Source organism: Molossus molossus, unplaced genomic scaffold (assembly GCF_014108415.1).
Source record: "Molossus molossus isolate mMolMol1 unplaced genomic scaffold, mMolMol1.p scaffold_m16_p_1, whole genome shotgun sequence".
NCBI lineage: Eukaryota > Metazoa > Chordata > Mammalia > Chiroptera > Molossidae > Molossus > Molossus molossus.
The window spans coordinates 157674363-157696439 of NW_023425344.1; the positions used below are offsets into that span (position 1 = coordinate 157674363).

The 22077-nt window shown below is 54.8% G+C and overlaps 3 protein-coding genes across 3 annotated transcripts; 1 reads left to right on the top strand and 2 right to left on the bottom strand.

The window, feature by feature from the left end:
* The first annotated feature begins 782 nt into the window (after positions 1 to 782).
* On the top strand, positions 783 to 7296 carry REC8 (REC8 meiotic recombination protein). Its single transcript, XM_036240535.1, is given in 19 exon segments — positions 783 to 838; positions 939 to 1007; positions 1128 to 1270; positions 1357 to 1432; positions 1537 to 1657; positions 2953 to 3025; positions 3913 to 3992; positions 4255 to 4360; positions 4642 to 4719; positions 4884 to 4939; positions 5256 to 5387; positions 5720 to 5786; positions 5889 to 5938; positions 5940 to 6056; positions 6266 to 6314; positions 6548 to 6614; positions 6720 to 6851; positions 6923 to 7029; positions 7122 to 7296. Coding segments are annotated over 19 exon segments (1671 nt in total). The 3' UTR covers positions 7214 to 7296.
* A 75-nt stretch (positions 7297 to 7371) lies between these two features.
* Positions 7372 to 15454, bottom strand: IPO4 (importin 4). Its single transcript, XM_036271737.1, has 27 exons — positions 15209 to 15454; positions 15043 to 15129; positions 14865 to 14944; positions 14744 to 14785; positions 14249 to 14378; positions 13982 to 14161; positions 13684 to 13749; positions 13473 to 13574; positions 13307 to 13390; positions 12903 to 13067; positions 12750 to 12803; positions 12509 to 12618; positions 11999 to 12237; positions 11598 to 11825; positions 11226 to 11346; positions 10983 to 11094; positions 10761 to 10876; positions 10566 to 10643; positions 10432 to 10489; positions 10238 to 10343; positions 9945 to 10138; positions 9749 to 9793; positions 9224 to 9349; positions 8917 to 9125; positions 8585 to 8822; positions 7792 to 7861; positions 7372 to 7674 (listed from the first exon to the last, which is right to left on the bottom strand). Exons 1-27 carry the CDS (start codon positions 15275 to 15277, stop codon positions 7544 to 7546), a joined length of 3240 nt encoding a protein of 1079 aa, XP_036127630.1. The 5' UTR covers positions 15278 to 15454; the 3' UTR covers positions 7372 to 7543.
* A 177-nt stretch (positions 15455 to 15631) lies between these two features.
* TM9SF1 (transmembrane 9 superfamily member 1) lies at positions 15632 to 21306 on the bottom strand. The gene is made up of 6 exons (XM_036271745.1): positions 21152 to 21306; positions 20486 to 20847; positions 19089 to 19710; positions 18618 to 18803; positions 17463 to 17736; positions 15632 to 16269 (listed from the first exon to the last, which is right to left on the bottom strand). The coding sequence occupies exons 2-6, from the start codon at positions 20828 to 20830 to the stop codon at positions 15876 to 15878; spliced, it is 1821 nt and encodes a 606-aa protein (XP_036127638.1). The 5' UTR covers positions 20831 to 20847; positions 21152 to 21306; the 3' UTR covers positions 15632 to 15875.
* Between the last annotated feature and the right edge of the window lie 771 nt (positions 21307 to 22077).

Sequence of the window (22077 nt, forward strand, 5' to 3'; positions counted from 1 at the left end):
GGCCGTTGCCCCAGGCATGACCCTACTGGTTGAAATACCCTTGTTACCACGCTGGATGCGGGAGAGGCTGAGATGTGCTCCCCGCTCATTGGTCAGCAGAGAAGCACCTCCGAGGAACCCTTGTTACCAGAGAAGAGAACGAGAGCCCATTGGTCAGGACACTTCACAATGGCCCAGCAGCGCTCAGGGTTCTGCCCATTGGTTCGTTCCTGCCTCGGGGGCCCCCTGTCGTCTAGACCCCTGGCAGGCTGCTCGGCGTCCTGGAACCTGCTCAAGGGACGCCGACCCTTGTTCTCATTGGCTGTTCTGGGGCCACCGTCTTCTGAAGAGGAGCGGGACGCGCCCCGCGCCCCGCGCCCTGCGCCCCGCGCCCTGCGCCCTGCGGCGGGAGGGCGACCCGCTGAGGCTATTGCTACTCAAGCTGAGAGCTGAGGCCCGGAGCCTGGCATCTCTGCGGAGTGCAGCCCTCCCGCGGGAGCTGTGCATCTCCAACCTGCTCGGTAAGTTCAAAGCACCCACGTGGCGAGCGAACTCTTAAGGGCTGACGGAGGGAGCATCCCTCTGTATCTAGTACTGCGTTTCCTTTAACTTGTCCCCTTAATCATTTATCTATCACGTGTTTATCGGTTCATTTATTTGGCATTCGGGGTCCATCCGCTGCCCCATCTGTCCAAATCCTTACTTTTCTCCGATGGTGCTGGGAAATCCCGTGCCCTAAAGAATCCCGATTGAGATCCGAACGGAGCAGTGGTAGAGACGAGGGCTGAAACCCCAGAGGGACGATGTTCTACTATCCCAATGTGCTTCAGCGCCACACCGGCTGCTTCGCCACTATCTGGTAAAAGCCGGCGGGCCCAGGGTGGGCGAGCTGGGAGGGCTCCCCGGGATCCACGCCTGACCGCTCCCACCCTCGCCACCCCCACTCCCACCCCTTCCAGGCTGGCAGCGACGCGCGGCAGCAGGTTGGTGAAGCGTGAATACCTGAAGGTGAATGTGGTGAAGACCTGGTAAGGCCCAGAAGAGGGAGGTGACCTGGTGCTGGTGTGGGTTAGGGGATAGATGGGGGCGTGGCCAAGGCTGTGGGGCTGGTTCTCGCAGGCGATGATCAGGGCCTGTTGTTCCTGCAGCGAGGAAATCCTCAGTTATGTGCTTGTACAAGTCGAACCCCCGCAGCCCGGCCTGCCCCGCCCGCGCTTCTCCCTCTACCTCTCAGCCCAGCTTCAGATCGGTGTGATCCGGGTCTACTCACAACAATGCCAGTACCTCGTAGGTAAGGTGGGAAGGCTCCCCAGAGGCAGGGCAGAGCTGAGTGGTCCTCGGCTAGGCTGGCTCTCTACTTGCCCTCCCTGCCCACAGAGGACATACAGCACATCCTGGAGCGCCTGCACCGTGCCCAGTTGCAGATCCGCATAGATATGGTGGAGACTGAACTGTGAGTGTCGCCTTGGGACTGGGACCATGCAGCTTTTGGTGGGGAATCTCCCTTGTTCTCAGCCCATCTCAGCCTCAGTCCTTGACAGACACGGTCTCTCTCAGACCCAGCCTGCTGCTTCCTAACTGCCTGGCCATGATGGAGACCCTAGAAGATGCTCCAGATCCCTTTTTTGGGATGATGTCTGTGGATCCCGGACTTCCCAGCCCCTTCGATATACCTCAGGTGGGGTTCATTCTCCCAGGACACTGTCAGACGGATGAGTTGACACTACAGAAGGGGAGTGCTGTTCCTGCACCAGTCTGACACTGGGATTAGGAAAGGGAGCTGCCACAGCTCTGCCCGACAGGAGTCAGTGCTGGGGGACTGTCATGGTGGACCAGTCCAGACAAGTCCACTCCACTTACTTACTCAAGACTGTCCTAGAGGCAGCTCTTGTCCCCACTCATCTCTACACTGTTCCCATGGCCAAGGCCTTAAGTCAGGCCTTCATTATCCCTTGGCACTAGGTTTCCCTACCCGTGTCCTTCTCCATCCATTCCTAACACCCTTGTCACGTAGACAATGTTATTCTCTTCCCAAAGACACCTGCAAACAGAATACGAGCATTTAGGGCTCTCTGTGCCCTGGTCCAGAACTAGCCATCCCCAGACATCTCAGCACATTCTCTGGGCATCTTTGTTTCCCAAACACACTAATCTGGCCCCTGGTCCCAAAGATGCCACATCCAGTTCTTTGCTTAGCCCTTAATGGTCACACCTTGTTCTCTACTAGTCAAGTCAAACCCTACATATCCTTGCAGACCTCACTCAAATGCTACCCTTTCCTTTTTTTTTATCCTCACCTGAGGATACTCCTTCCATTTTTTGTTCAGATAGAGTGTGAGGGAGAGAGAGAGAGAGAGAGAGAGAGAGAGAGAGAGAGAGAGAAACATCGATGTGAAAGGGACACACTGAGTGGTTGCCACTCGCACGACCCAACCAGGGCCGGGGACAAACCGCAACCGAGGTACATGCCCCTAGCGGGAACCAAACCCAGGTCTCTCTGGACTGTAGGCCCACGCTCTAACCGCTGAGCCAAATCGGCCAGGGCAAATGCTACCCTTTTCAACAAAGCTTTATCCCACTCCCAGCCAGAACCAAATGTGTTTCTGGAACTCAGCACACAGAGCCTTGTCTTATCCTATGTGTTGACCTTTGGTAGGGTCATATACAAACTTGTCTCCCCTCTAGACCATATACTCTTTAAGATCAAGACCCCTTTCTTTTCCTTCTGTCCCCCACAAAACTTGATATAAGGTTGCAGTGCTTCTTGCACAGATAAAGTGATAAAGGCTATGTTTGTGTGTTTGTGGGGGGCATGAGGGCAGGAGACCAGATGGCTAGTGGGTTCACTGCATGCTAATACAAGAATTAGGCAGAAAAGAGTATTACTATCCATTGTGTGAATAAGATTGTGAAAGTGGGAAAGCAGGGGGCTGAAGCTGAACCCTATTTTTTGTCCCCAATCTCTCCCCAAAGATTCGACAGCTTTTGGAGGCTGTGACCCCAGAGAGAGTTCCTGATGAGGCCCCTGCAGAGCCTGGGAAGCCAGGTGAGCCGAGAGGGCTTTTTCTCCGGTGAGAGGCATAGGGCGCTCTAACAGCTGAAGAAATAACTATATTTGAGCTTCTTTAAGAGCTAGGGCCTGGCTCTGGCCAGGTGGCTCAGTTGGGTGGAGTATCGTCCTATACACCAAAAGTTTGCAGGTTCGATTCCTGGTCAGGGCACATAACTAGGTTGTAGGTTCAATCCCTGGTTGGGGTGTGTATGGAGGCAGGCAATCGATGTTTCTCTCTCATATCAATGTTTCTCTTCCCGCCTTCTTCTCTCTCTCTCTTAAAATCAATAAAAACATATCCTCGGGTGAGGATTAAAAATAATTTTTTTTAAAAAGCCAGTCCTGCCCTGGCCGGTTTGGCTCAGCGGTTGGAGCATCAGCCTGCGGACCAGAGAGTTTTGAATTCGTACCAAAAAAAATTTTTTTTCAAAAAAAGCCAATCCTATGAGATCAGAATTCTTTTTTTTTTAATCCTTACCCAAGGACAGTTTCCTATTTATCTTCAGATAGAGCGGGAGGGAGGGAGGGAGAGAGACACATCGACTGGCTGCCTTCTGTACAATCTTGGCCAGGGACTGAACTGCAACGGAGGTACATGCCCTTGACCAGAATTGAACCTGCGACACTTTGGTCCGCAGGCCAACGCTCTAACAGCTGAGCCAAACCAGCCAGGGCGAGATCAGAATTCTTATCCCCATCTTATAGACGTGAAAAGTGAAGCCCATAGTGGTTAAGCAACTTATCCAGAGTCAGATGGCTGGTGACTGGCCTGGGCCTGACTAAAACTCACTTTGACTTGACTCGAGTCCATGCTTTTGCCTCATGTGGGTGTGGGAACTCGGGAAGAAGCAGAGGGGCTGGTGTGACTTCCTTGCCTTCAGACAGGCCCGTGGTCACTGTGCTGTCTCCTGAAGCCATCACGCTCCAAGAGGCAGAGCCCATACGCATGCTGCAGATTGACGTGAGTTGTGTCCTGACACTCAGACCGAGAGGCTGAGCCCTGCTTCTGACGGCCCAGCCACCCTTGCATCTACTTCTCTTTGCCCCAGAGTCCTGCCTTCTCTGTCTCCATTTCCCCTCTCCCTGCCCCTGGCACTTGAGCACCCACTGGGCTTCCTCGACCCTGCCCTGTAGTATGCCTCTCAGGCGCACTCTCCTGGATCCACTTTCTTCTTTTAGAAATGGAATTGAGTTCCCTCTCTTTGTTATTCCTCTTACAACAGGGTGAACGGGACCTCCCAGAGGTTAGCCGACGGGACTTGGACCTGCTCATTGCTGAGGAAGATGAAGCCATCTTGCTGGAGGAACAAGGCAGGCCTGTCCAGCAGCGTGGGGCCTGCCTGGTGCTGGACAGTCAGGCCCTGGGCAGGGGCATCTGGGCTTGGGCAGTGCTCCTCTCTCTTCCCTTCTGAGCTCTGAGTCCTGACCCTCTCTCTCTCTCTGCAGTGTCCAAGGAGGAACCGCGGGCCCTGGAAGTGGAAACTACGGTTCCCCCACTCTCACCTCTAGCTCTTGCACAGTAAGCGCAGGGACCTCTGGGTCAGGTAGGGGTCAGTGCCTGGAGTGGTCTCATCTCTCTCGCCCATTTTCTCTCAGGGTGGAGGAGGCAGCAGAGCCACTTCCAGGCCAGGTCCTGGCCCCAGAGGAGGTGAAGCCAGCAGTCTGGGAACCTGAGGCCCTGCTTGCTGGTGAGTACCTGCCGTGCCTGGATCCTGCCTGGGGCACCTGCACCGCTGCTGCAGACAAGGGTCCTGTATTCCCACTTGCTAAAGGCAGGACCCTTCAGCTTCTTGCCTGGGTGGCTGAGGGCAGAGGGTGTAGGGTGGAACCCGGACCTAGCATGTTGTTGCAGAGGTGACGCCCCCGCCCCCGCAGGAGCTGCCTCTACCAGCCCCACTCAGTCCAGAGGTGAGTAGTGCCTTTCTAAGCCTTCTCCTCTTCACCCTCCTCACCCGTATTCAGCTTCCTCAAGCCCAAGGCCACTGCCAGCCTACACAACCCTTTGTGCAAATTAGTAAAAGCGTGGCCCTGCCTACACCACAGTTTAACCAGCTGCACTTCCAGATGGGTAAGACCTGCAGGGCAGGAGCTGCGTGTGCTCCTGGAGGGCCCATCCAAGCCCTTTCCCAGGCTATCTCTGGGACAACAGTGTGGGGCCCGTTTGTGGGCCACCAGGATGTCAAGAAAAGGACTAATTGGTAGCCTTGCCCCCCCCTCCCCGCAGAGGCCCCCAGTCTCCCCACCTGCTCGCCGCCGCAGTCGCCGCCGCCAGTTATTGTTCTGGGACAAGGAGACTCAGATCTCCCGGGAGGATTTCCAGAAACAACTGCAAACCAGAGCTCACTGCTGGGAGTGTGTGAGTGCAGCCCAGGCTTTGCAGGGAGGGAGACAGGGAAGGCTGGGGTAGGTACATGCTGGGCCTTCTAAACTCCCAGGTTGGCACTGGCAACACCCCCTAAGAGCATGCATTGGGGTGTGTGCACACCTCTCTCCATGCTCTTTCCGTGGCCCTGCCCAGCATATCTGTTGGCACCAATTAGGTCCTACTTTTAGCAATGAGTACAGCAGGCAGCGGCAAGAGCCTGGAAGTTGGGAGGCCAGAGGCCCTGACACAAGGCATTGCAGAGGCGAAGGGGCGATGTGGAGTGACTCCCTCTGAACTGGGCTCTGGCCTTCTCTGTCATGCAGCCAATGGTGCAGCCCCCTGAGAGGACCATCAGAAGCCCCACAGAGCTGTTCCGAACCCCAACTTACTGTAAGAAGAGTGGTGGGAGTTGGCAGGTGGGGTCTTGACCCCATATTCCTCTCTCGTTCATGCCTCAAACCCTGTCACTGCTGCCACCTTGTGCCCACCCAGCTGGCTGGCTACCCCCAGAACTACTGGCTTTCTGGACCCACTGTGCCCAGCCCCCCCCCCAGAGCACTCAGGCGAGCGCCACCCGCAGAGCTCGCAGCGGAGGCTGCCGAGAGGGAGGCAGCGGCAGAGGAGGAAAGGAGAAAGATGGAAACTCCGAGTGATATCGAGGTAACTACACCCTCACTCCTTCCTGAAGGGACCTGTTTGCTCAAGCTCCAGCACTGTCTTCTGCCTGTGTGAGCCAATGGCATCAGGTCCTGGGCATGGAATTGGGGTGTCCTGTCCCAGAGCCAAGGCTGGCTCAGTGGGACTGTTTCACTTCTGTCCCAAGTGCTCCTGTGATGCTCGGGGTCTTAATTCTCTTTCTTTACCCCCAGGTCCTAAGGGAGGCCCAGGAGCCCAGTGGGCCCCTCATGCTGTCTTCAGGTAAGCACCTGAGGAAGGGGGGTGAAGACCACCACCCTAACCACTGTCCCAGGAAACTGGTACCCCAACTGCTGAGTTTTTGTCCAAGGAAGTGTTTAATGGGGAACCCAGATTGTTCTCTTCAGTTGTCCCTCCTGGGTGCTTATAACAGGTCCCTGAATAGCTCTGGCATATAGTTCGACCTGGTAGCCCCAAAATCCCAACTTCTCAGACCCCCCCCCCCCCCCCCACAGAGCTCTCCATAGAAACGGCTGAGGAGGAGAAGTCCCACATCAGCCTCATCCCCCCGGAAGAGCGGTGGTAAGCAGCAGCCCTGGCCATGGGGGGCAGTGGTTAGGATGGCTATGGTCCTGGTCACCACCACAGCTGCCACTTCCCTGCCCCACTGACCCCATGTTCTCCCAGGGCCTGGGCCGAGGCAGAGCAGCCAGAGCCCCCTGCGCTGCCTGTGGTGCTGGAACTCCCCGAGGTGCCCGTGGAGATGCCGTTGGAGCTGCCTCCGGAGGCTGAGCTGCTCTCACTTGAGGCTGTGCACAGGTACCAGGTGGGGTGCCGCGACTGGGTGGGGCCGGCCGAGGGCCTTAACTGACGGTTCTCGACCACTACAGGGCAGTGGCACTGGAGCTGGAGGCCAACAGGGAGCCAGAGTTCACCAGCCTGGTGTCACCTCTCAGCCCTCGCAGGATGGCTGCCCGAGTCTTCTACCTGCTCCTGGGTGAGTGTGGGCATGTGTGTGTGTAGGGGGGACACAGGCCAGAGGCCGCTGTAGGGACTCCCCTGACTAGCCTGTTCTTCCTGGCTTGACAGTGCTCGCAGGTCAGCAGATCCTTCGCATGGAACAAGAGAAGCCATATGGACGCCTCCTGATCCAGCCGGGGCCCCGATTCCACTGTGGTTAGAGCCAGTTTAGAAGCTGCTAAGAAACCAGCTATGTTAAACCATGTCTTGCCTTACTAGCCCCTGCCTGTCTCCTTTCTGGACATGTACCTCTGTCCTTCCTGCTCTCAGAGCTACTGTTTAAACAGGAAATGAACTGCCTTTATTATGGTATGTTGTCACATGTCCATTTGTATTGTCCCACAGCATAGCAGATCCAGCCCCAGGGACAGCCCATAAGGCAGCAAGCAGGGCTGGGACTCCAGAATCTTTGGTAAGGCATGAGGTGGAACGGGCTGAGAGGCGGTCTGGGGCCCGGGCAGGCTGTTCTCTCTGGCCCAGCTGCAGCCCATCTAGGTGAGGCCCAGGATGGCCTGGAGCTCCTGAGCCTTGTCGCCAGGCAGTGAGCCCAGTGCCGAGTGGAAGCTGTCGGTGTGCTGTTTGGCCAAGAATGTCAGGAGCAGCAGCAGTGCACCCTTGGTGTCTGGATGGGGTGAAGAGAAATCCAGGGAGGACCGACCCCCAACCCCTAGCTGCCCCAGGCCCTCTGAGTCCTGCTGATCCTTGCCTCCCGCTGCCCTGCCCACAAGGCCACGCTCACCTGGTGGGGTCCTGTCGTCAGCCTGAATGAGGCTGCAGATGCGCAGGAGCTCAGGAGCCACATGCACAACCTGTGGGAAAAGAAGGGCCCACTTGGGCATCAGTACCCCTGAGCCCCAAGATGGGGGTGGGTGGTAGGGGCCAAGGACAGTCTCCCACCAGGGTTGTTACAGCCTGACACTAATTCATAAGAATCCAAGATGACTGTGAAACATGAGAATGACTTGTGAAACACCATGATGATAACTTGGGGGTGGGGGTGGTGGGGGATTGTGATCAAAGATGATTGAAGTCATGGCCTCAAGATCAAAAGCCCAGACACCCAGGAGCTCCACCAACACAAGTCTCTAAAGCTGCATGACAATGGTGAACGACACAGGAACATTGGGACATCAGTCCAATCCTAGACACTTGGTGCAGTCAAATCTCAACAGAAAGCAGAGCTTTTCTGATCGGAATGTATGGTGGGTTGGTCCAGACTGGTACCCAGGTTCCATGAAGCAAGCCTGAAAGAGCCCTGGTCTAAGAAAGCCTCCTAGCCAAGCTGTGACTTCTGGCTCAGACCACAGGATGAACATGGCCAGGCTCCCTGAGGAATAATGCTATGTGGTGAGAGAAAACCCTTCCTCTCACATGACAGGCCTGGCCGTCAATCTCTGCAGATGGATGAGAGAGTAGAATATGGAGTGTCAAAGGGCAGCTTAAACCATCACTCTGCATCAGCTACAGCTCGATGCCAACTATCTCTGAGAAGGAAGCACTAAGCTCCCCTGAGGGTCCAGCACTGGAGTTACCTGGTCAGGGCTGCTCTGGTACAGGAAGCTGAAGAGGTGCCCTATGGTGACCCACTCCTCCAAGTCCTCCTTCAGTGGCAGGGCGTGCAGCAGGGCAGCCAGCACCTGGGGCTCTGGCTTCCTTGTGGGACTGGCCATCAGCAGGCGGGCGAGTGCCCCACAGATGTTGTCATGAACACGATCATGACGCTCCCGTGCAAGGAGGGGCAACAGGAACCCCACCAGCTTGGAGAAGTATCTGGTCCACAGTCAAGGAAAAGGCACCTTCCCATCCCTGAGCCCAGGGACACTCTCCCAGTCCCACCCCAGCTACTCTTGCAAGCTGAGGATACTCCTGGGCAGGGCGGCCCCCGTGCTCGGCCAGCACGCCCAGCCCGAAGATGGCATTGCTCCGCACTTCCGGGTCGGCCTCCCTGGCAGTGCTCAGCAGCACGGGGAGCAGGCGGGACACAAACTGGGCTGAGGCAGCACCCAGGCCCTGAATGGACTCCGCCAGCGTCCCCACTGCAAAGGACTTCTCTGCCACTGTGCAGCCCTGTTTCTGGTGTGGGGAGGAGTGTAAGTCAGCCTGGGACTAGAACAGATTTGGGGGGCTGGGTTGGGCAGAGTGGGATTTGAAGCCAGAGATGGAGCACTCACCGTCTTGCAGAGCAATAATGGCAAGAACCCAGCAAAGAAGGGGGCAAAAGTGTCTCCCCCCGCCGCAGCTGCCAGGGCAGGAATGGCCTCACCAGCATACTCTAGCAACCTGGCGTCGTACTCAGCCTGCGGGGCCAAGACAGGGGCTGGAGCACCAGGGCCAGCTCTGTGACTGTGGCACCTCCCACCATCCTTCTCCACTGTCCCTTCTCCGCTGTCACCTTGAGGTCTGCCTTTGGTGACAGGACTGGCCCCTCCCAGGCTGGGCTTGTTTGTAGCCCAGCTTTTTCTCTTGGTCCTCCTACGCTCACCCATCAATCCAAGCCCAAGCTGAACCCTCACCTCCAGGAAGCCTTCCCTGCGCCCCCACTGCTTGAGTGGGAGCAGGGATGTATCATTCGGAGCCATTACTGGTCTTTTAGCAGCCCTGGTTCCCCAAGGCCAAGCCCAGGTGCACTGTCCACCCTGCCCTATGGGGACTACCAGACAAATGACCTGGTCCCAGTTTGCATCCACAGCTCTCACCTGGTCCTCGTCGTCGTCCTCCTCTTCAGTGTCCTGACAAGCTGTCTGTACAAAGAAGTAGCTCAAGTCAGCCTGGGCTCTCCTGTCCCTTCTCTCTACTGGGTGGGGGAATGAGGGAGCTGGGCTTGTAGCCTCTGACCATCCCCACCTGTGGCCGGGTCACCTCTTCCTCCTGCAACCCACCTGCCCTGCTCACCTTTCTCTGCAGCACGGCCTTGAGCATGTGGCAGAGCTCAGTGAGGCGCCCAGGGGACTGCAGTGTGAGAGCCCCACAGCTGCGCAGCACCCCCGTCAGGGCCTCCAGCACGGCCATCACCACTTGGCGCTCCCACTCCCCGTATACTGCCTGCACGTAGGACGGCACCACCTGGGCCAGGCCGGCCTGCAGAGCTGAGGACATGATTGGCTGAAGTCCTGGTCAGGCCCTGTCCCTCTCCTACCCACCCCCTGGTTCCAGAGGCCCCAGCCTGGCCTCTTCGCCCTTCTCACCAGCAGTGTTGGCTTCTGAGGGGCAGTTCTGACAGGCCTTGTGCAGCGCACAGCAGAACTGACCTAGAGCCTCATGGGCTGCCTTGCGCACATTCAGGTGAGGGCACTGTGGGATGAGGAGGAGTAGAATGTGTCTGCTCTGTACAGGGTCCCTAACCTTCAGTCCCCATCCACTCCACCCACCACCCACTCACCTCCAGAACTTTGAATACTTCTTCAAAAACACTCTCCATGTAGGGAAGGAAGGCCACACTGTGAACAGACACACCGCCATGGGGAAGAGGCTCCCAGGCGGGGTACCCAGTGCCAGGGAAGGGCCAATGCTCACCTGGTGTTCACAGAGATCTCCCCCAGGGCAGCACAGGCATCTTCCTTTTCATCGAAGAAGGCATTCTCCACACTGTACCTAGGGTAAGGTAGGGAGGTAGCAGCAATCAGGCACCAGCAGGAGCAAGCCTGGCATGGAGCCCTTGTCCAAAGCTAGGATTCCTCTGACCGTTCCTATAATGGCACCCCTCCGCACCCTGAGATCTCTGAGCCATCCTCCTCTTCCTCGTCCCCATCCATGAGCTCCTCCTCTTCCTCCTCATCGCTCTCATCATCAAACAGAAGGAAGAAGCTGCTGCTGTCATACTGAGGCTAGACAGAAGTGATGAGCAGGGACCCTGGCTCAGCTGGGACCAGGAGATAAATCCTACCCCAGGGCTGGCCTTCCCCAACTGCCCAGCCCACCCACTCCTCTCACCACAATGCCCTCAGTGGAACGCAGTGACAACAGCATGAGTGTGATGATTTGTTGCAGGTAGGGTGCCATGTCCTCACCCATCAGCCCCGATAAGGCTGCAAACAGGCTGTACCTGGTGGAGGCAGGAGAAAGCTGTACAGTCCTGCCCACTACAGCCAGACAGGATGGGGGAGTCAGGGGAAAGCTCTAGTCCAGAACCAGAGGACTGAGGTCTGGAGTGGAGACAAGTGAGGGCTCACTCACGTGCAGCGCCGCAAGTCAGGGTCGTCTACCTGGTCACACAGGCCCAGGCCCAGCTGGCAGCATTCCTCCGCCAGGGGCCTCATTGGCTCCCCCACTGCTCGTGCCAGCACCCCCAGTGTCTCTGTGGAGGCAAAGACTTGGTTAGCACTGGAATGTGAAGCTGGGCCAGAGGAATGCAGGGCCAAGACCTGGGGACCAAAGGTGGTAGCTGGAGGTAATTCTGAAATCCCACCTACTCTTCGGTAAAATGGGAATACCATCTTTGACAAGAAGGAAGACACTTGCACTGCCCTGGGGGAGATCTTTATGAACATCGGATGCACTCAGCCCTTCCAAGGCACTGGAAACACTGCCTGGGAGCCCCTTCCTTACCCAGGCTCTGGATCTGCAAAGGCTGAAGATCCTCATGCCCTGCCACTAGGAATTCCTGCAGGTGCTCCATGATGGTGGGGAAGTAGGGCAGCAGGGAGGCCTGGGCAGCCGTGGCAATGGCCCCCAGGGCGCTCACAGCCAGCTCCTTGGCCCGGGGGCTGCTGGTGTTCCTCAGAGGCTGCAGCATACACTCCATAAGCTCCGGAAGATAGGGCTGCACTTTGGGCCCTGTGGGAAAGGGCACTCCTCTAATAACCAAACCAGGTCTCCTACCTTCTAGGAGTGCACCTGGCTCCAGGCTGACCCTCCCTGTGGCTCCGCCACACCCTTCTCTCCACCACAGGCAGCGGTTCTAGGAGTTGCACATCCTGCCCCCTCACACCCCCAACAGCCATCATTACCTAGGTTCTCTACAAAATTCTCAAGGGCATAGCAGGCCTTGGCTAGGTGGCGTGTGTGCCCAGGAGGCACTGACTTCAGGTAGGCGAGGAGCAGGGGCATCACCTCCCCCGAATAGCTGCTGATATGAGGCTGCAGGTTCTCTGAGAACTGGCCCAGGGCAAACAGCGCAGCATTCCGCACAACTTGCGACGGGTCCTCCAGGCCCTTGCACACAATCTGCAGTAGTGGCGGCAGCAGTCTGGATGAGGCAGGACAAGAGAACATATTCTGAGGGGCAGGAACTAAGGGCCCTAGGCTGAGCTGTTCTCCTATCTCCCCTGGGAAAACCAAGGGATTCTTTGTCATGGGATGGTAGGTAGCCATTTATCTTTCAAATCAGAATATTTCTAAGATTAGAGTGTAAACACTACTGATAGTTAGGCATGAAGGACAAGCACAGACCAGGACTGCCATGGCCATGTGGTCCTCCTCCCCATGGTCCACCATTACTGCAGGATGGAAACAGATACCTCTGTCTGATGTGGTCTCCAGCTCCATCAGACAGCACAGCCAGCACCAGGAGCCCAGCCTCACGCTGGTATGGGTTCTCACTCCGCAAGGCCTCTTCCAGCATTGGCATCTAGGGGAGCGTAGGGCATTCTCCTGCCCACTTTTGTGGCAACAGGCCCTCCACACCCACCAGGGCCCAAATATCTTCTACTTTGGGGGACTAGGCACACCTGGAGGTAGGGGCACTGGAACCACACTTACCAACGGGGTGAAGAGCTTCTCAGGGGGCAAATGTAATGCCAGCATGTCCACAACCTGAAAAATGACAAGGAAACTTGCTGGACTCCATCTCTGTCCTGCAACCTCCCACAGCCACTTAACACCCTGCCCCAGCCCCCTTGTCTCACATCCTACCTGTACAGCAAAATGCTTGGGTGTCTCTCCCATCAGTCCAATCTCCAGGTCTTCCTCCTCCGAATCCTGGTCCTCAGGATCCAGCTGGCCCAAGGGGGGCTCGGCAGCCATAATGGGGAAAAGGGTGTGCAGCAAGGGGGGCAGGAGACGATTCTTCAGTAAGGCCTCGAGAGGGAGGGTGGAAAGATGTCCCTGAGAATCTACTCCCAAGATGGACTCAGCCTTCCAGGTCAGAAAGGGGTCCAACAGGAGATTCCAAATCTCCCAGCCAGGAGCCAGGGTGAGGACACACGAAGTCTTAAGCATTTTAGCTATGGTTACTTTGGATACCCCAAGATTGTCAAAAAGCCCCAGGAGTGAGATGAGGGATGAAGGTGGGATTGTGTGTATCAGAGGACACTCACCTTGCTCTTGACTTTGACCAAAGAAGTGAGGCAGCAGAGAATACGTACACGTACAGCATCACCCAGGGCCGTGTTTTCAGCCACCTGCCCAGAGACCAAGGTAAACCAAAAATAGGCAAGGAAAATCTAGAATAAGCAGCAGGGGCCATGCCCACTCCAGGCTCACCCTCAGGCAGAATGTGAGGATCTCAGAGAGGTGGGAGGTGATGACAGGAACCTCTGACTCCAATAATTCATCCAGGGCTTTCATGGCCTCACAGGCCTTTGCCTGTCAGACAGACAGACAAATCATAGGGTTACTATGCTCTTATTCAGTGAACTAGGCTGGATGTTCTTCCATTCTCCTTCCAAAATAGCTCCCACCCAAATGTCCTCACCTCATCTACAGAGATCAGAGTCTGCACGGCCATGATGAGTTTGGGCACTAACATCCGCACTAGAGGCTGGAGGACAAAGGATGAACTGAATCACAGAAAGCATGATGCAGCCTAGTCTGAGACCACAGAAGCTGGCAGCTTCCTTGAAGCCTGGACACAGGAGGTGCCCAGGTACAGCCACCCAGTCTCCTCTCTCAATTGTTAGGAAGGACAAAAGGCAGAGAGAGAATCTAAAGTAGCTCTGTGTCCTGCAAGGGTAAGGACACAGAGCCTAAGGACAGGGAGCCAGGGATCTCACCACATCATCATTGCCGAGGTAAGGGGCCATGGCAGCCAGAGTGCGCAGAGAGTAGAAGAGAAGTCCAGGAGAGCCCACCTCACCAAGGGTCTCATTCAGAAGCCGAAGAAGCTCCTGGTGGTGGGGTCGGAAGGCCTCAGGCTGGGAGGTCACCACTACACTTAGCAGCAAAAGCCCCATCTGTCCAAGAGTAGGGAATGAAAGGGAAAGCTTACATAATCTACCCAGTCTCTTGGTCCCCCCCTCCTTCCAACCATGTGCTAGTACCTCTCTCTCAGGGATGTGGGGGCTGTGGGTACTGTGCTGAAGAAGCTGCAGGAGCTGAGGCCAGGCCTCCAGGCCTTCCTTCCGAAAAATAGTGGCTGAAAGGTGGGCCAGGCTAAGGCTCACATTGTGCCTGTGAACAGAAGAGATTCCCCCGACCCCCAGTCACCCTCCAATTCCCTCCCCTGCACATATTGGCCTGCCTTCATGGGGTGGCCAGGAGAGAAAACTTCCAGGTGGACACATAAGACAGGTTCAGAAGCAAATCAACAGCCTGGTGGGTGTATATGGTGAGCTTGACCTCACTCAGACTGAATTTCAGATCCATTCTTTGGCAGAACTGCAGACTTCAACACAGCTTTAGAATCCTTGTTCTACCCTTGGTCTAAAACTGTAGTCCCTGCCCCCCAGCTCCCAGCCTGGAATTGAAAGAGAAGGCAGAAACCCAGAGTGGATATCAGCCTGGAGTCAGTCACAGTCCGAGCGGGGGTAACTCACTCTGTCTCTCTCTGGAGGGTCGTCAGGACCAGAGACTTGAGGCTGGAACACAGGAGGCAGGTGTTGGGTACTTTGCCTGCCCATCTCAGCCTGGCCCCGCCCCGCCCCTGGCCCCGCCCACCTCTCCCGATGCTCTGCTGCCAGCCGTCGCCAGCGGGTGCTCAGTCTTCTGCGGGTCAACACGGCTGCGAACTGGCGGATCTAGAACGAGGAAGCAGGCATGTGAGGGTCCGGGCAGGACCAGGGGCTTGACAAGTGGCGTACCGTGGAAAGCTCAGCGGAAGGGGCAGGGACCTCACCTGAGGATCGGCCGCCGAGGCCAGCAATTCGCAGAGCGCGGGCAGCGAGGCCGGGTCCCGAAAAGCGATCTGGAGCTGCTCGGTGGCCTGGAGGAGGTTGGAGGTCAGAGTTGGGCTTTTCCCGCAATCTCCCGCTCGCCCGGGTCCGGCCCCGCCTGCCCCGTACCCGGCGGATGCGCTCGGTGTCCGGCTGCAGCAGCTCCCTCAGGATCTGCTCCAGGCCGGCGGGCTCCATGGCAGCGGCCCAGCGGCCGTTACTTAGCCGGCAGGTGGGAGGGACAGCACGTGGAGACTCTGAAACCCACTTCCGGCGGAAAGGGCGTTGCTCCGCGACCCTCTCGTCGCCAGGGTGATTCAACTTGCTTCCCACCAAGAATTCCGGCTCTTCCACTTCCGCTGGTGTGAGCGGGGCTGAGCCGCGGAAACAGCACCCTGGAGATGTAGGTTCCCCCTGCCGAGAGTTCCCAAGCTCCGTGGAGAACTCCAGTTTCGTGAATTCGGCGACCGACCCGGCTTCCTAAGGGACACTGACTGTCCCTTAGGCTGGGCTCGAGTTCCTATATCCAGACCAAACTCTCCAACTACAGGATCCTTTTTCTTAATAAATTTTATTTTGATATTGTAAAAAGAAAAATCAGGACCAAAACTAAAGGCAACTTAAAAAATTCAAATATATACTTCTTATATAATAGAGATTTATAATTCCCAGAATTGGGGAAGGGAGGCCCAAAGGGCAAAGGGGAAGGCAACAATGCCATCACACAACTCAGTCGATCAAAAGAGCTAATGGGGCATGAAGAAAGGGAGAGAAGAGCAGTTTTGCCACCCAAAACTCAGTCCATTTTGAGGTTAACATAGATATAACGGATGAACTTTAGGGAAGAAAAAAAGGAGATGGTGCCCAGCATGAGGAAGAAGATGTAACCAGTGAGTAAGGAGTAGCCAAAGAACTCCACTGTCTGTACGGGCCCTGACATGTTGGAGCGCCTGGCATAATAGAAAACTGAGTAGAGGAAGATGAAAAGCCCAGTGGAGCCAACACTCAGCACAGATCGCCACCACCAGCGGTAATCCTCCCCTGACAACTGGAAGTAGGTGAGCGCAATGGAGATGCAAGCCCCCACACTCAGCAGGATGGCAAAGACAAAGAAGAGAATGCCATACAAAGTGTACTGCTCCCGACCCCATACTGTGGCAAAGATGTAGTACAGCTCCACAGAGATGGCACTGTGAAGAGAAGAGACAAGACACTGCATTAAAGGGCTGTGCACTGCCAGCACAGTGGTCAGGCCAAAATCTAGCCATTACCCCTCCATATTACTGAGTCACTGTGGCAAGTAGGTCCATCTGCTCTCTGCCTGGGAGTTCCTGGCTTGTTGGGGATTCTTTTATCTATGATTAGCTGCTTTCATTTTCAGAACATCTTTTTTTTTTTTAAAGACTTCCATCTATTTTTTTGTTTTTAATACTCACCTGAGGATATTTTTACATTTTATCTTCAGACAGAGTGGAGGGAGAGAGACAGAAAGATATCGATGTGAGAGAGAGACATCAATTGGCTGCCACTTGCACGATCCCAACTGGGGCAGGGGATGAACCGCAATTGAGGTACGTGCCCTTGGTCGGAATCAAACCCGGGACTCTTTGGTCCGCAGGCTGACGCTCTAACCACTTTAACAGCTGAGCCAAACCGGCCAGGGCTCAGAACATCTTTCATATGTTGAGAACAGCGATTTTGTCTCTTTATTTTCCATTTGTATTATCTGCCTACCACTTACAGGTACTTAACAAATTGGGTAATCAAATGGGCTTTAACCCACATAGTACTTGTAAACACTAAAGTCAGAAACCAGGAAGATGGTGAAAGGAGCAGTGTCTCTGGAGAGCTCTACAAGTGAGACACCTCATATTTGAACTGATTCAAGCTCAGTGCTGCTCCCAGACAGGAGGAACCATTTAGTGATCTCTCTTTTTTTAATCCTCACCTGAGGATATTTTTCCATTTATCTTCAGATAGAGTGGGAGGGAGGGGGAGAGAGAGAGAGAGAGAGACAGACATTGATGTGAGAGAGACACACTGATTGGTTGCCTCTCATTCGACCCTGACCAGGGCTGGGGACCAAACTGCAACCGAAGTATGAGCCCTTGACCAGAATCGAACCCGTAACTCTGTTCTGTGGCCCGACAATCTAACCACTGAGTCAAACTGGCCAGGGCCATTCAGTGATCTCTTTCTCTGAACTGCAGGCTGACGCTCTAACCACCGAGCCAAACCGGCCAGGGCCATTTAGTGATCTCTTAATGGTACAACTGAACCAGAGATTATCACTGACATTAGGTTAGGATAAAGGGTGAGTGGGGAAAGGAAAAGTTAAGATCAGAAACCTGGGAGTGATGGCCATAGGATAAAGGGAGGATACCTGAAAGGTAGGAAGCCTCCAACAGTCATGTGGATGAGAGTAGACTTGTACCAGGGCTGAGGTGGGATTTCTCGCGCGATGTTCTTGGTGCGGCAAGGTGCATCAAAGGAATTAGCACTGTTCTTCCCGAAGATACCTCCAATGACAGTGAGGGGAAAGCCCACCAGGAGCCAAACTGTCAGAAGCAGCAGGATGGTGGTGGCTGGCAGAGCTTGTGTTGAACCATTGGCCCAATGTACTGAGTTCACCACACTCCACGTCAGGAAGAAAGGCACTGTAAGGATGGGCCCCCAGAGGGAGGGTCAGCACTAGGAACTACAACCCTGGGGGCACCCACTCAGACTGAACCTAAAGGGGAGAGGGATAAAACATCCTGCTCCCAGGAAGATGCCACTGTTTCATGTCCCATTTCTTGTTCCTTATCTCACCAACACACCCTCCCCTATCCATTATCTTTAAGGATCTTGAGACAGCTTTACATAATGATGTAAGAGTGACACAAATCCACCTGCCTCCAAAGGCCTGCCCTGCTATGGCATCAGTGACTCCCAGCATGAAACATTTCTTTGGATTAAGGCCCTGTTTTCAGAAAGCCCTGGTTCAGCCATAAATGTGAGACCCTCAGCACTGGGAACATGAAAGGTTTAGAATGCAAACTACTACTGCCTTTGAAAGGACAAGCCAGTTTGAAGGCTAGAGTGGAGTAGCCCACCTCAGAAATAACTAAAAAAAAAAGAAGATGCGAGTATTAAAAAATAAGTAAGTTATTTCAGTGTAATGGTTGTGAATAAAGGCTCTAGAGTTGGACTGCCTGGGTCTGAAACCTGGTTCACTACTTTTTAGGAGTAATGTCGGGCAAGCTACTTAAACAGCCTGAAAGATGTCCTCATCTGTAAAATGGGGGACAATATTACTTCATAGTTATTGTGAGGATTAAGTGAGATGAAGGCATGTTGAACGCTTACCATGCTGCCTAGGACATTTTAAGGGCTTAATAATTTTTAACTAATGCATTCTTGTCTTTTGAATTGTTTTCTTACTATTTTTCATTTGTTTTGCCCATTTTCATTCCCTTGAGGCTTCTCACTCTATCCCAGGTTCCATGATGTATTCTAAGTTCTTAAGTTGGCCCACCGGGGAAAGGGCAGTTCTCACCAGAGAAGAGGCTGGTGGTAAGAATGATGTTCCACACCCAACGCTCGCCTCCGATCTGCCGGTAGAAGTGGCTGGACACGTAGCCAGAGATGCAGCAGGTCAGGGCATACAACAAGATGGCTGCCGAGTTAATGGCCCCATGGTGGTGCACATTGAACATGCCCAGCAGCGCCATGACAATAATGCCTGCAGGGTGGCAGTGGAAAATCTGTGTTAGGTCTTACCTATCTCTTTTCTGGCAATTTCAGAGGAATCAGCCCCCTTCTCCCAAACCCAAGGCCTCCAGCAAAACACTATCCCCCAATTCTGTCATCCAGAAAACCCACAATTAGAATATACACATCCTTCCTAGAGCCATCCCGCCCTTAGGTCTGCCTCTCACATTGGACAGATCTGCAGATCCTTTCTAAACAAACCACCTGCTTAGATTTAACCCTTGAGAAAATCCCTGGTTAATTTTTATCACCTCACCAGTGCCAAGGGCCAGGAACTGGGCACCTACACCAAGCACAGCACAGAGCAGACCACGATATGGAGGGAAACGGAAGACATCTGTATGGATGATTTTCCAGCCATTGTCACCTTGGTCAAAGTCATCACTGGAACTTGCAGAAGTTGTCTCCTCATCCAAGTTGTACCGAGCCAGGTCATTCCGAAGCACACGCATGAGAATGACAGCCACAAAACCCACCAGTAAAAACACAAGCACCATGGAATTGATGATGGACAACCAGTGGATTTCCAGGGTTCGGGGAAAGAAACCGCCATCATCACCACGGCGCCTGTCACTCCGATGCTCCACTGAAGTCTCAGACCAGTGCACACTGTAAGTGTGGGTGAGGCCTAGGTACTCATCAGGTCGTAACCCATCTAAACTGTGAGGCTTGACGTCCCGCACCGAGACATTGGCAAATATAATTCGATCTCCATGGAATTCCAGGTGAAAGTCCAAATGGGTCCAGAGTCCTATCTTGTGGCTGTGAGGCAGGAAGCCACTCTCCTCCATGTAGCCCACAAAGCCACGGAGTGGCAAGTCATCCACCACAAATTCAAAATAGTACAATTCCTCGATGGCCTGGCGCAGCTGCTCCACCTACAAAGAGCAAGTCAGGAATCAGACAAGGCCCCTCCACACAGAGTTAGAGCAGGGTTTCTCAACTTTGGCACTACTGACATTTGAAGCTGGATAATTCTTTGTTGTTGGATCATGTAAGATACATCATCCCTGGCTTCTCACTAGAGTAGCACCCCTCAGTAATGACAATAAAAAGTATCTTTAGACAGTGCCAAATATCCCTTGGGAGATAAAACTGCCCCTGTCCAGAACCACTGGGTTAGACCTTAGTATGTTGGGATTCTCCAAAAAAAGAGCAAGTATGACTTGACAAGATTAAGGTCTAGAAAAAGGAGAAAAGCAATGTGTAAAAAAGGTCTAGAGTAGAGTAAAGAAAAGTATACTAATACAAGATTTGTTTAAAGAAAACAACAAAACAGCATGACAGGGAAGATTAGGTAGAGTGTAAAGGAGCCAGTGTAGAAAGGACTGAGAGGTAAATATGGAAGAAAACTATGTAGCAGTGAGGGGAGCTTATTACCAGCAGAGAAGCTTGAAGTCAGGAGCCCTGGGCTCTAATATCAGCTCTGCAATTCGCTATCCATGTAGTCTTGAAAAAGTCACCTCTGAGCCAAGTATGTTTCTTCATCAACTGAATGTAAATAATATCACCTGCCCTGCCTGCCACATGGTGTTGTAGTTAAAATCAAGTCAGATCATTTCCATAAAGAGGCTTTGAAAGCCATAAATGTGATGCACTGCTATTAGTCTCTGGGAGGGAGGGCCAAGTTCTAGCCAATGTGGAGAGGCTGACCTGTGCAGAACTGAGCTGCATGTGGCACAGAATTCTCTTTTCCACATTCTCTCGAAAGCGAATCTCATACAAAGACTCAGCCATTCGGTCACCATCCAGCACTTCACCCAGGCTAAGGCTTTTGTGACGTATCTTCTCAGGGCAGCAGACTGGAAGCTGATAGTAGTGGTAAGTCTCCTGAGGGTTATGGTAGGGTCCCACTTTGTTGACATATAGAATGACGGGGTCGCCGGCCTTGTAGTGTGTCACACCTTCCACCCTCGGCTCATGGCTTGTGCTCAACAGCAGCATCAGGAGTGGCAGCCACTGACAGCTCCAACTTCGAGGGTGCCCTAGGACTGTCATCCTTAAGGCAGCGGAACCTATTTGGGAGAGTCCTGAGGTTATGGAAACCAGGGATCAACTCACGGCGCCCCAGGTCAAGCCTTTCGAACTGACTGAGGGTCAAGGGCTGCAATTTCTCCCCTTGGCCTCTCCGACCCTACCTAAAGAACCCACCTCCTCCTGATCCCCACATCACACCACGTTTCTATCCCAAGACTGGGCTGTATCTCTGCTCTCTGGTCCTCAGCCCGGGATGCCCCCTCCCGCGGCCCGCCTACCCCGGCCCGCCCCGCCCCCGCGCGACTGAGCCCGTTGCCATGACAACACCACGCGGCCTCGCACCTCGGGCACCTTCCCGCCGCAGTCCCGGGGTCCTCACTGCGCGGGAAGGGCTGGCCAAGGCGGCGCCAGAAGCCTCTGCGGCCCCGTAGCTGCCCTTGGGCTCCAGCTGGGGTCTACCCCAGAGCTGCGCGCTAGCGGCGGCCTGTTGAGGACCTGACGACCGACCTCCACGGGGTTGGCCGCCGCTGTGCCTGATCGCAGCGACTGCAGTCACACCCCGAGGGACACCGCACTGCGCTCAGTGAAGTGCTCGCCGACGAGCTTCGTCCTGCGGCGGGCCCGGCCCAGCTCCGGAAACTGCTCAAGGCTCAGCGAGCCTCTCCCCCGCTGGGGGCCCTCCCGGCGATCCGGGGAGCAGCCCAGGACACGTCGGTCTTACTACTTCCGCCCTCACCCGCGGGGACCTCAGCCCGGCTGGATGCTTCTTCCTAGAGCCTACAGGAGACCGCGGCCCCGCTGACAGTTTTCTGGGCCGGGGGCTGTGGTCGAGGTCTGGCTCCCAAGATGCAAAAGCCTTTTCGGAAGAAGATTCTTCGCCGGGCCGTCCGCCTGTCCCGGGAAGGTTTGGGGCGGAGACCTTGAGAGCAGTTACCGCCGCTCGCGCCCAATGACTGTCCAGGACATGGAACCCGCGCGGCGGCCGTGCCCACACCTGGTGGACGCCCCGAAGCGTTTGCCGGCTGCACCAATGGCAATCGCCACCGACTGCTGAGGTCGAGACCCGATCGGTTCATGGTGCCCATCCCGGCCGGGGCGAGGCTTTGGGCGTCGCTGTGCTAAGACCCGTGCAAGGGTCCTAGAGTCCGGATCTCACCTCTCTCCTACCCGTCATGAATAGCCTCCCACCCAAAAATGAATACGTAAATAAAAATATCTTCCTTGGAGGCCTCCTTGGCCGTTCCATGCCTGACGATAGGTAAGCCTGA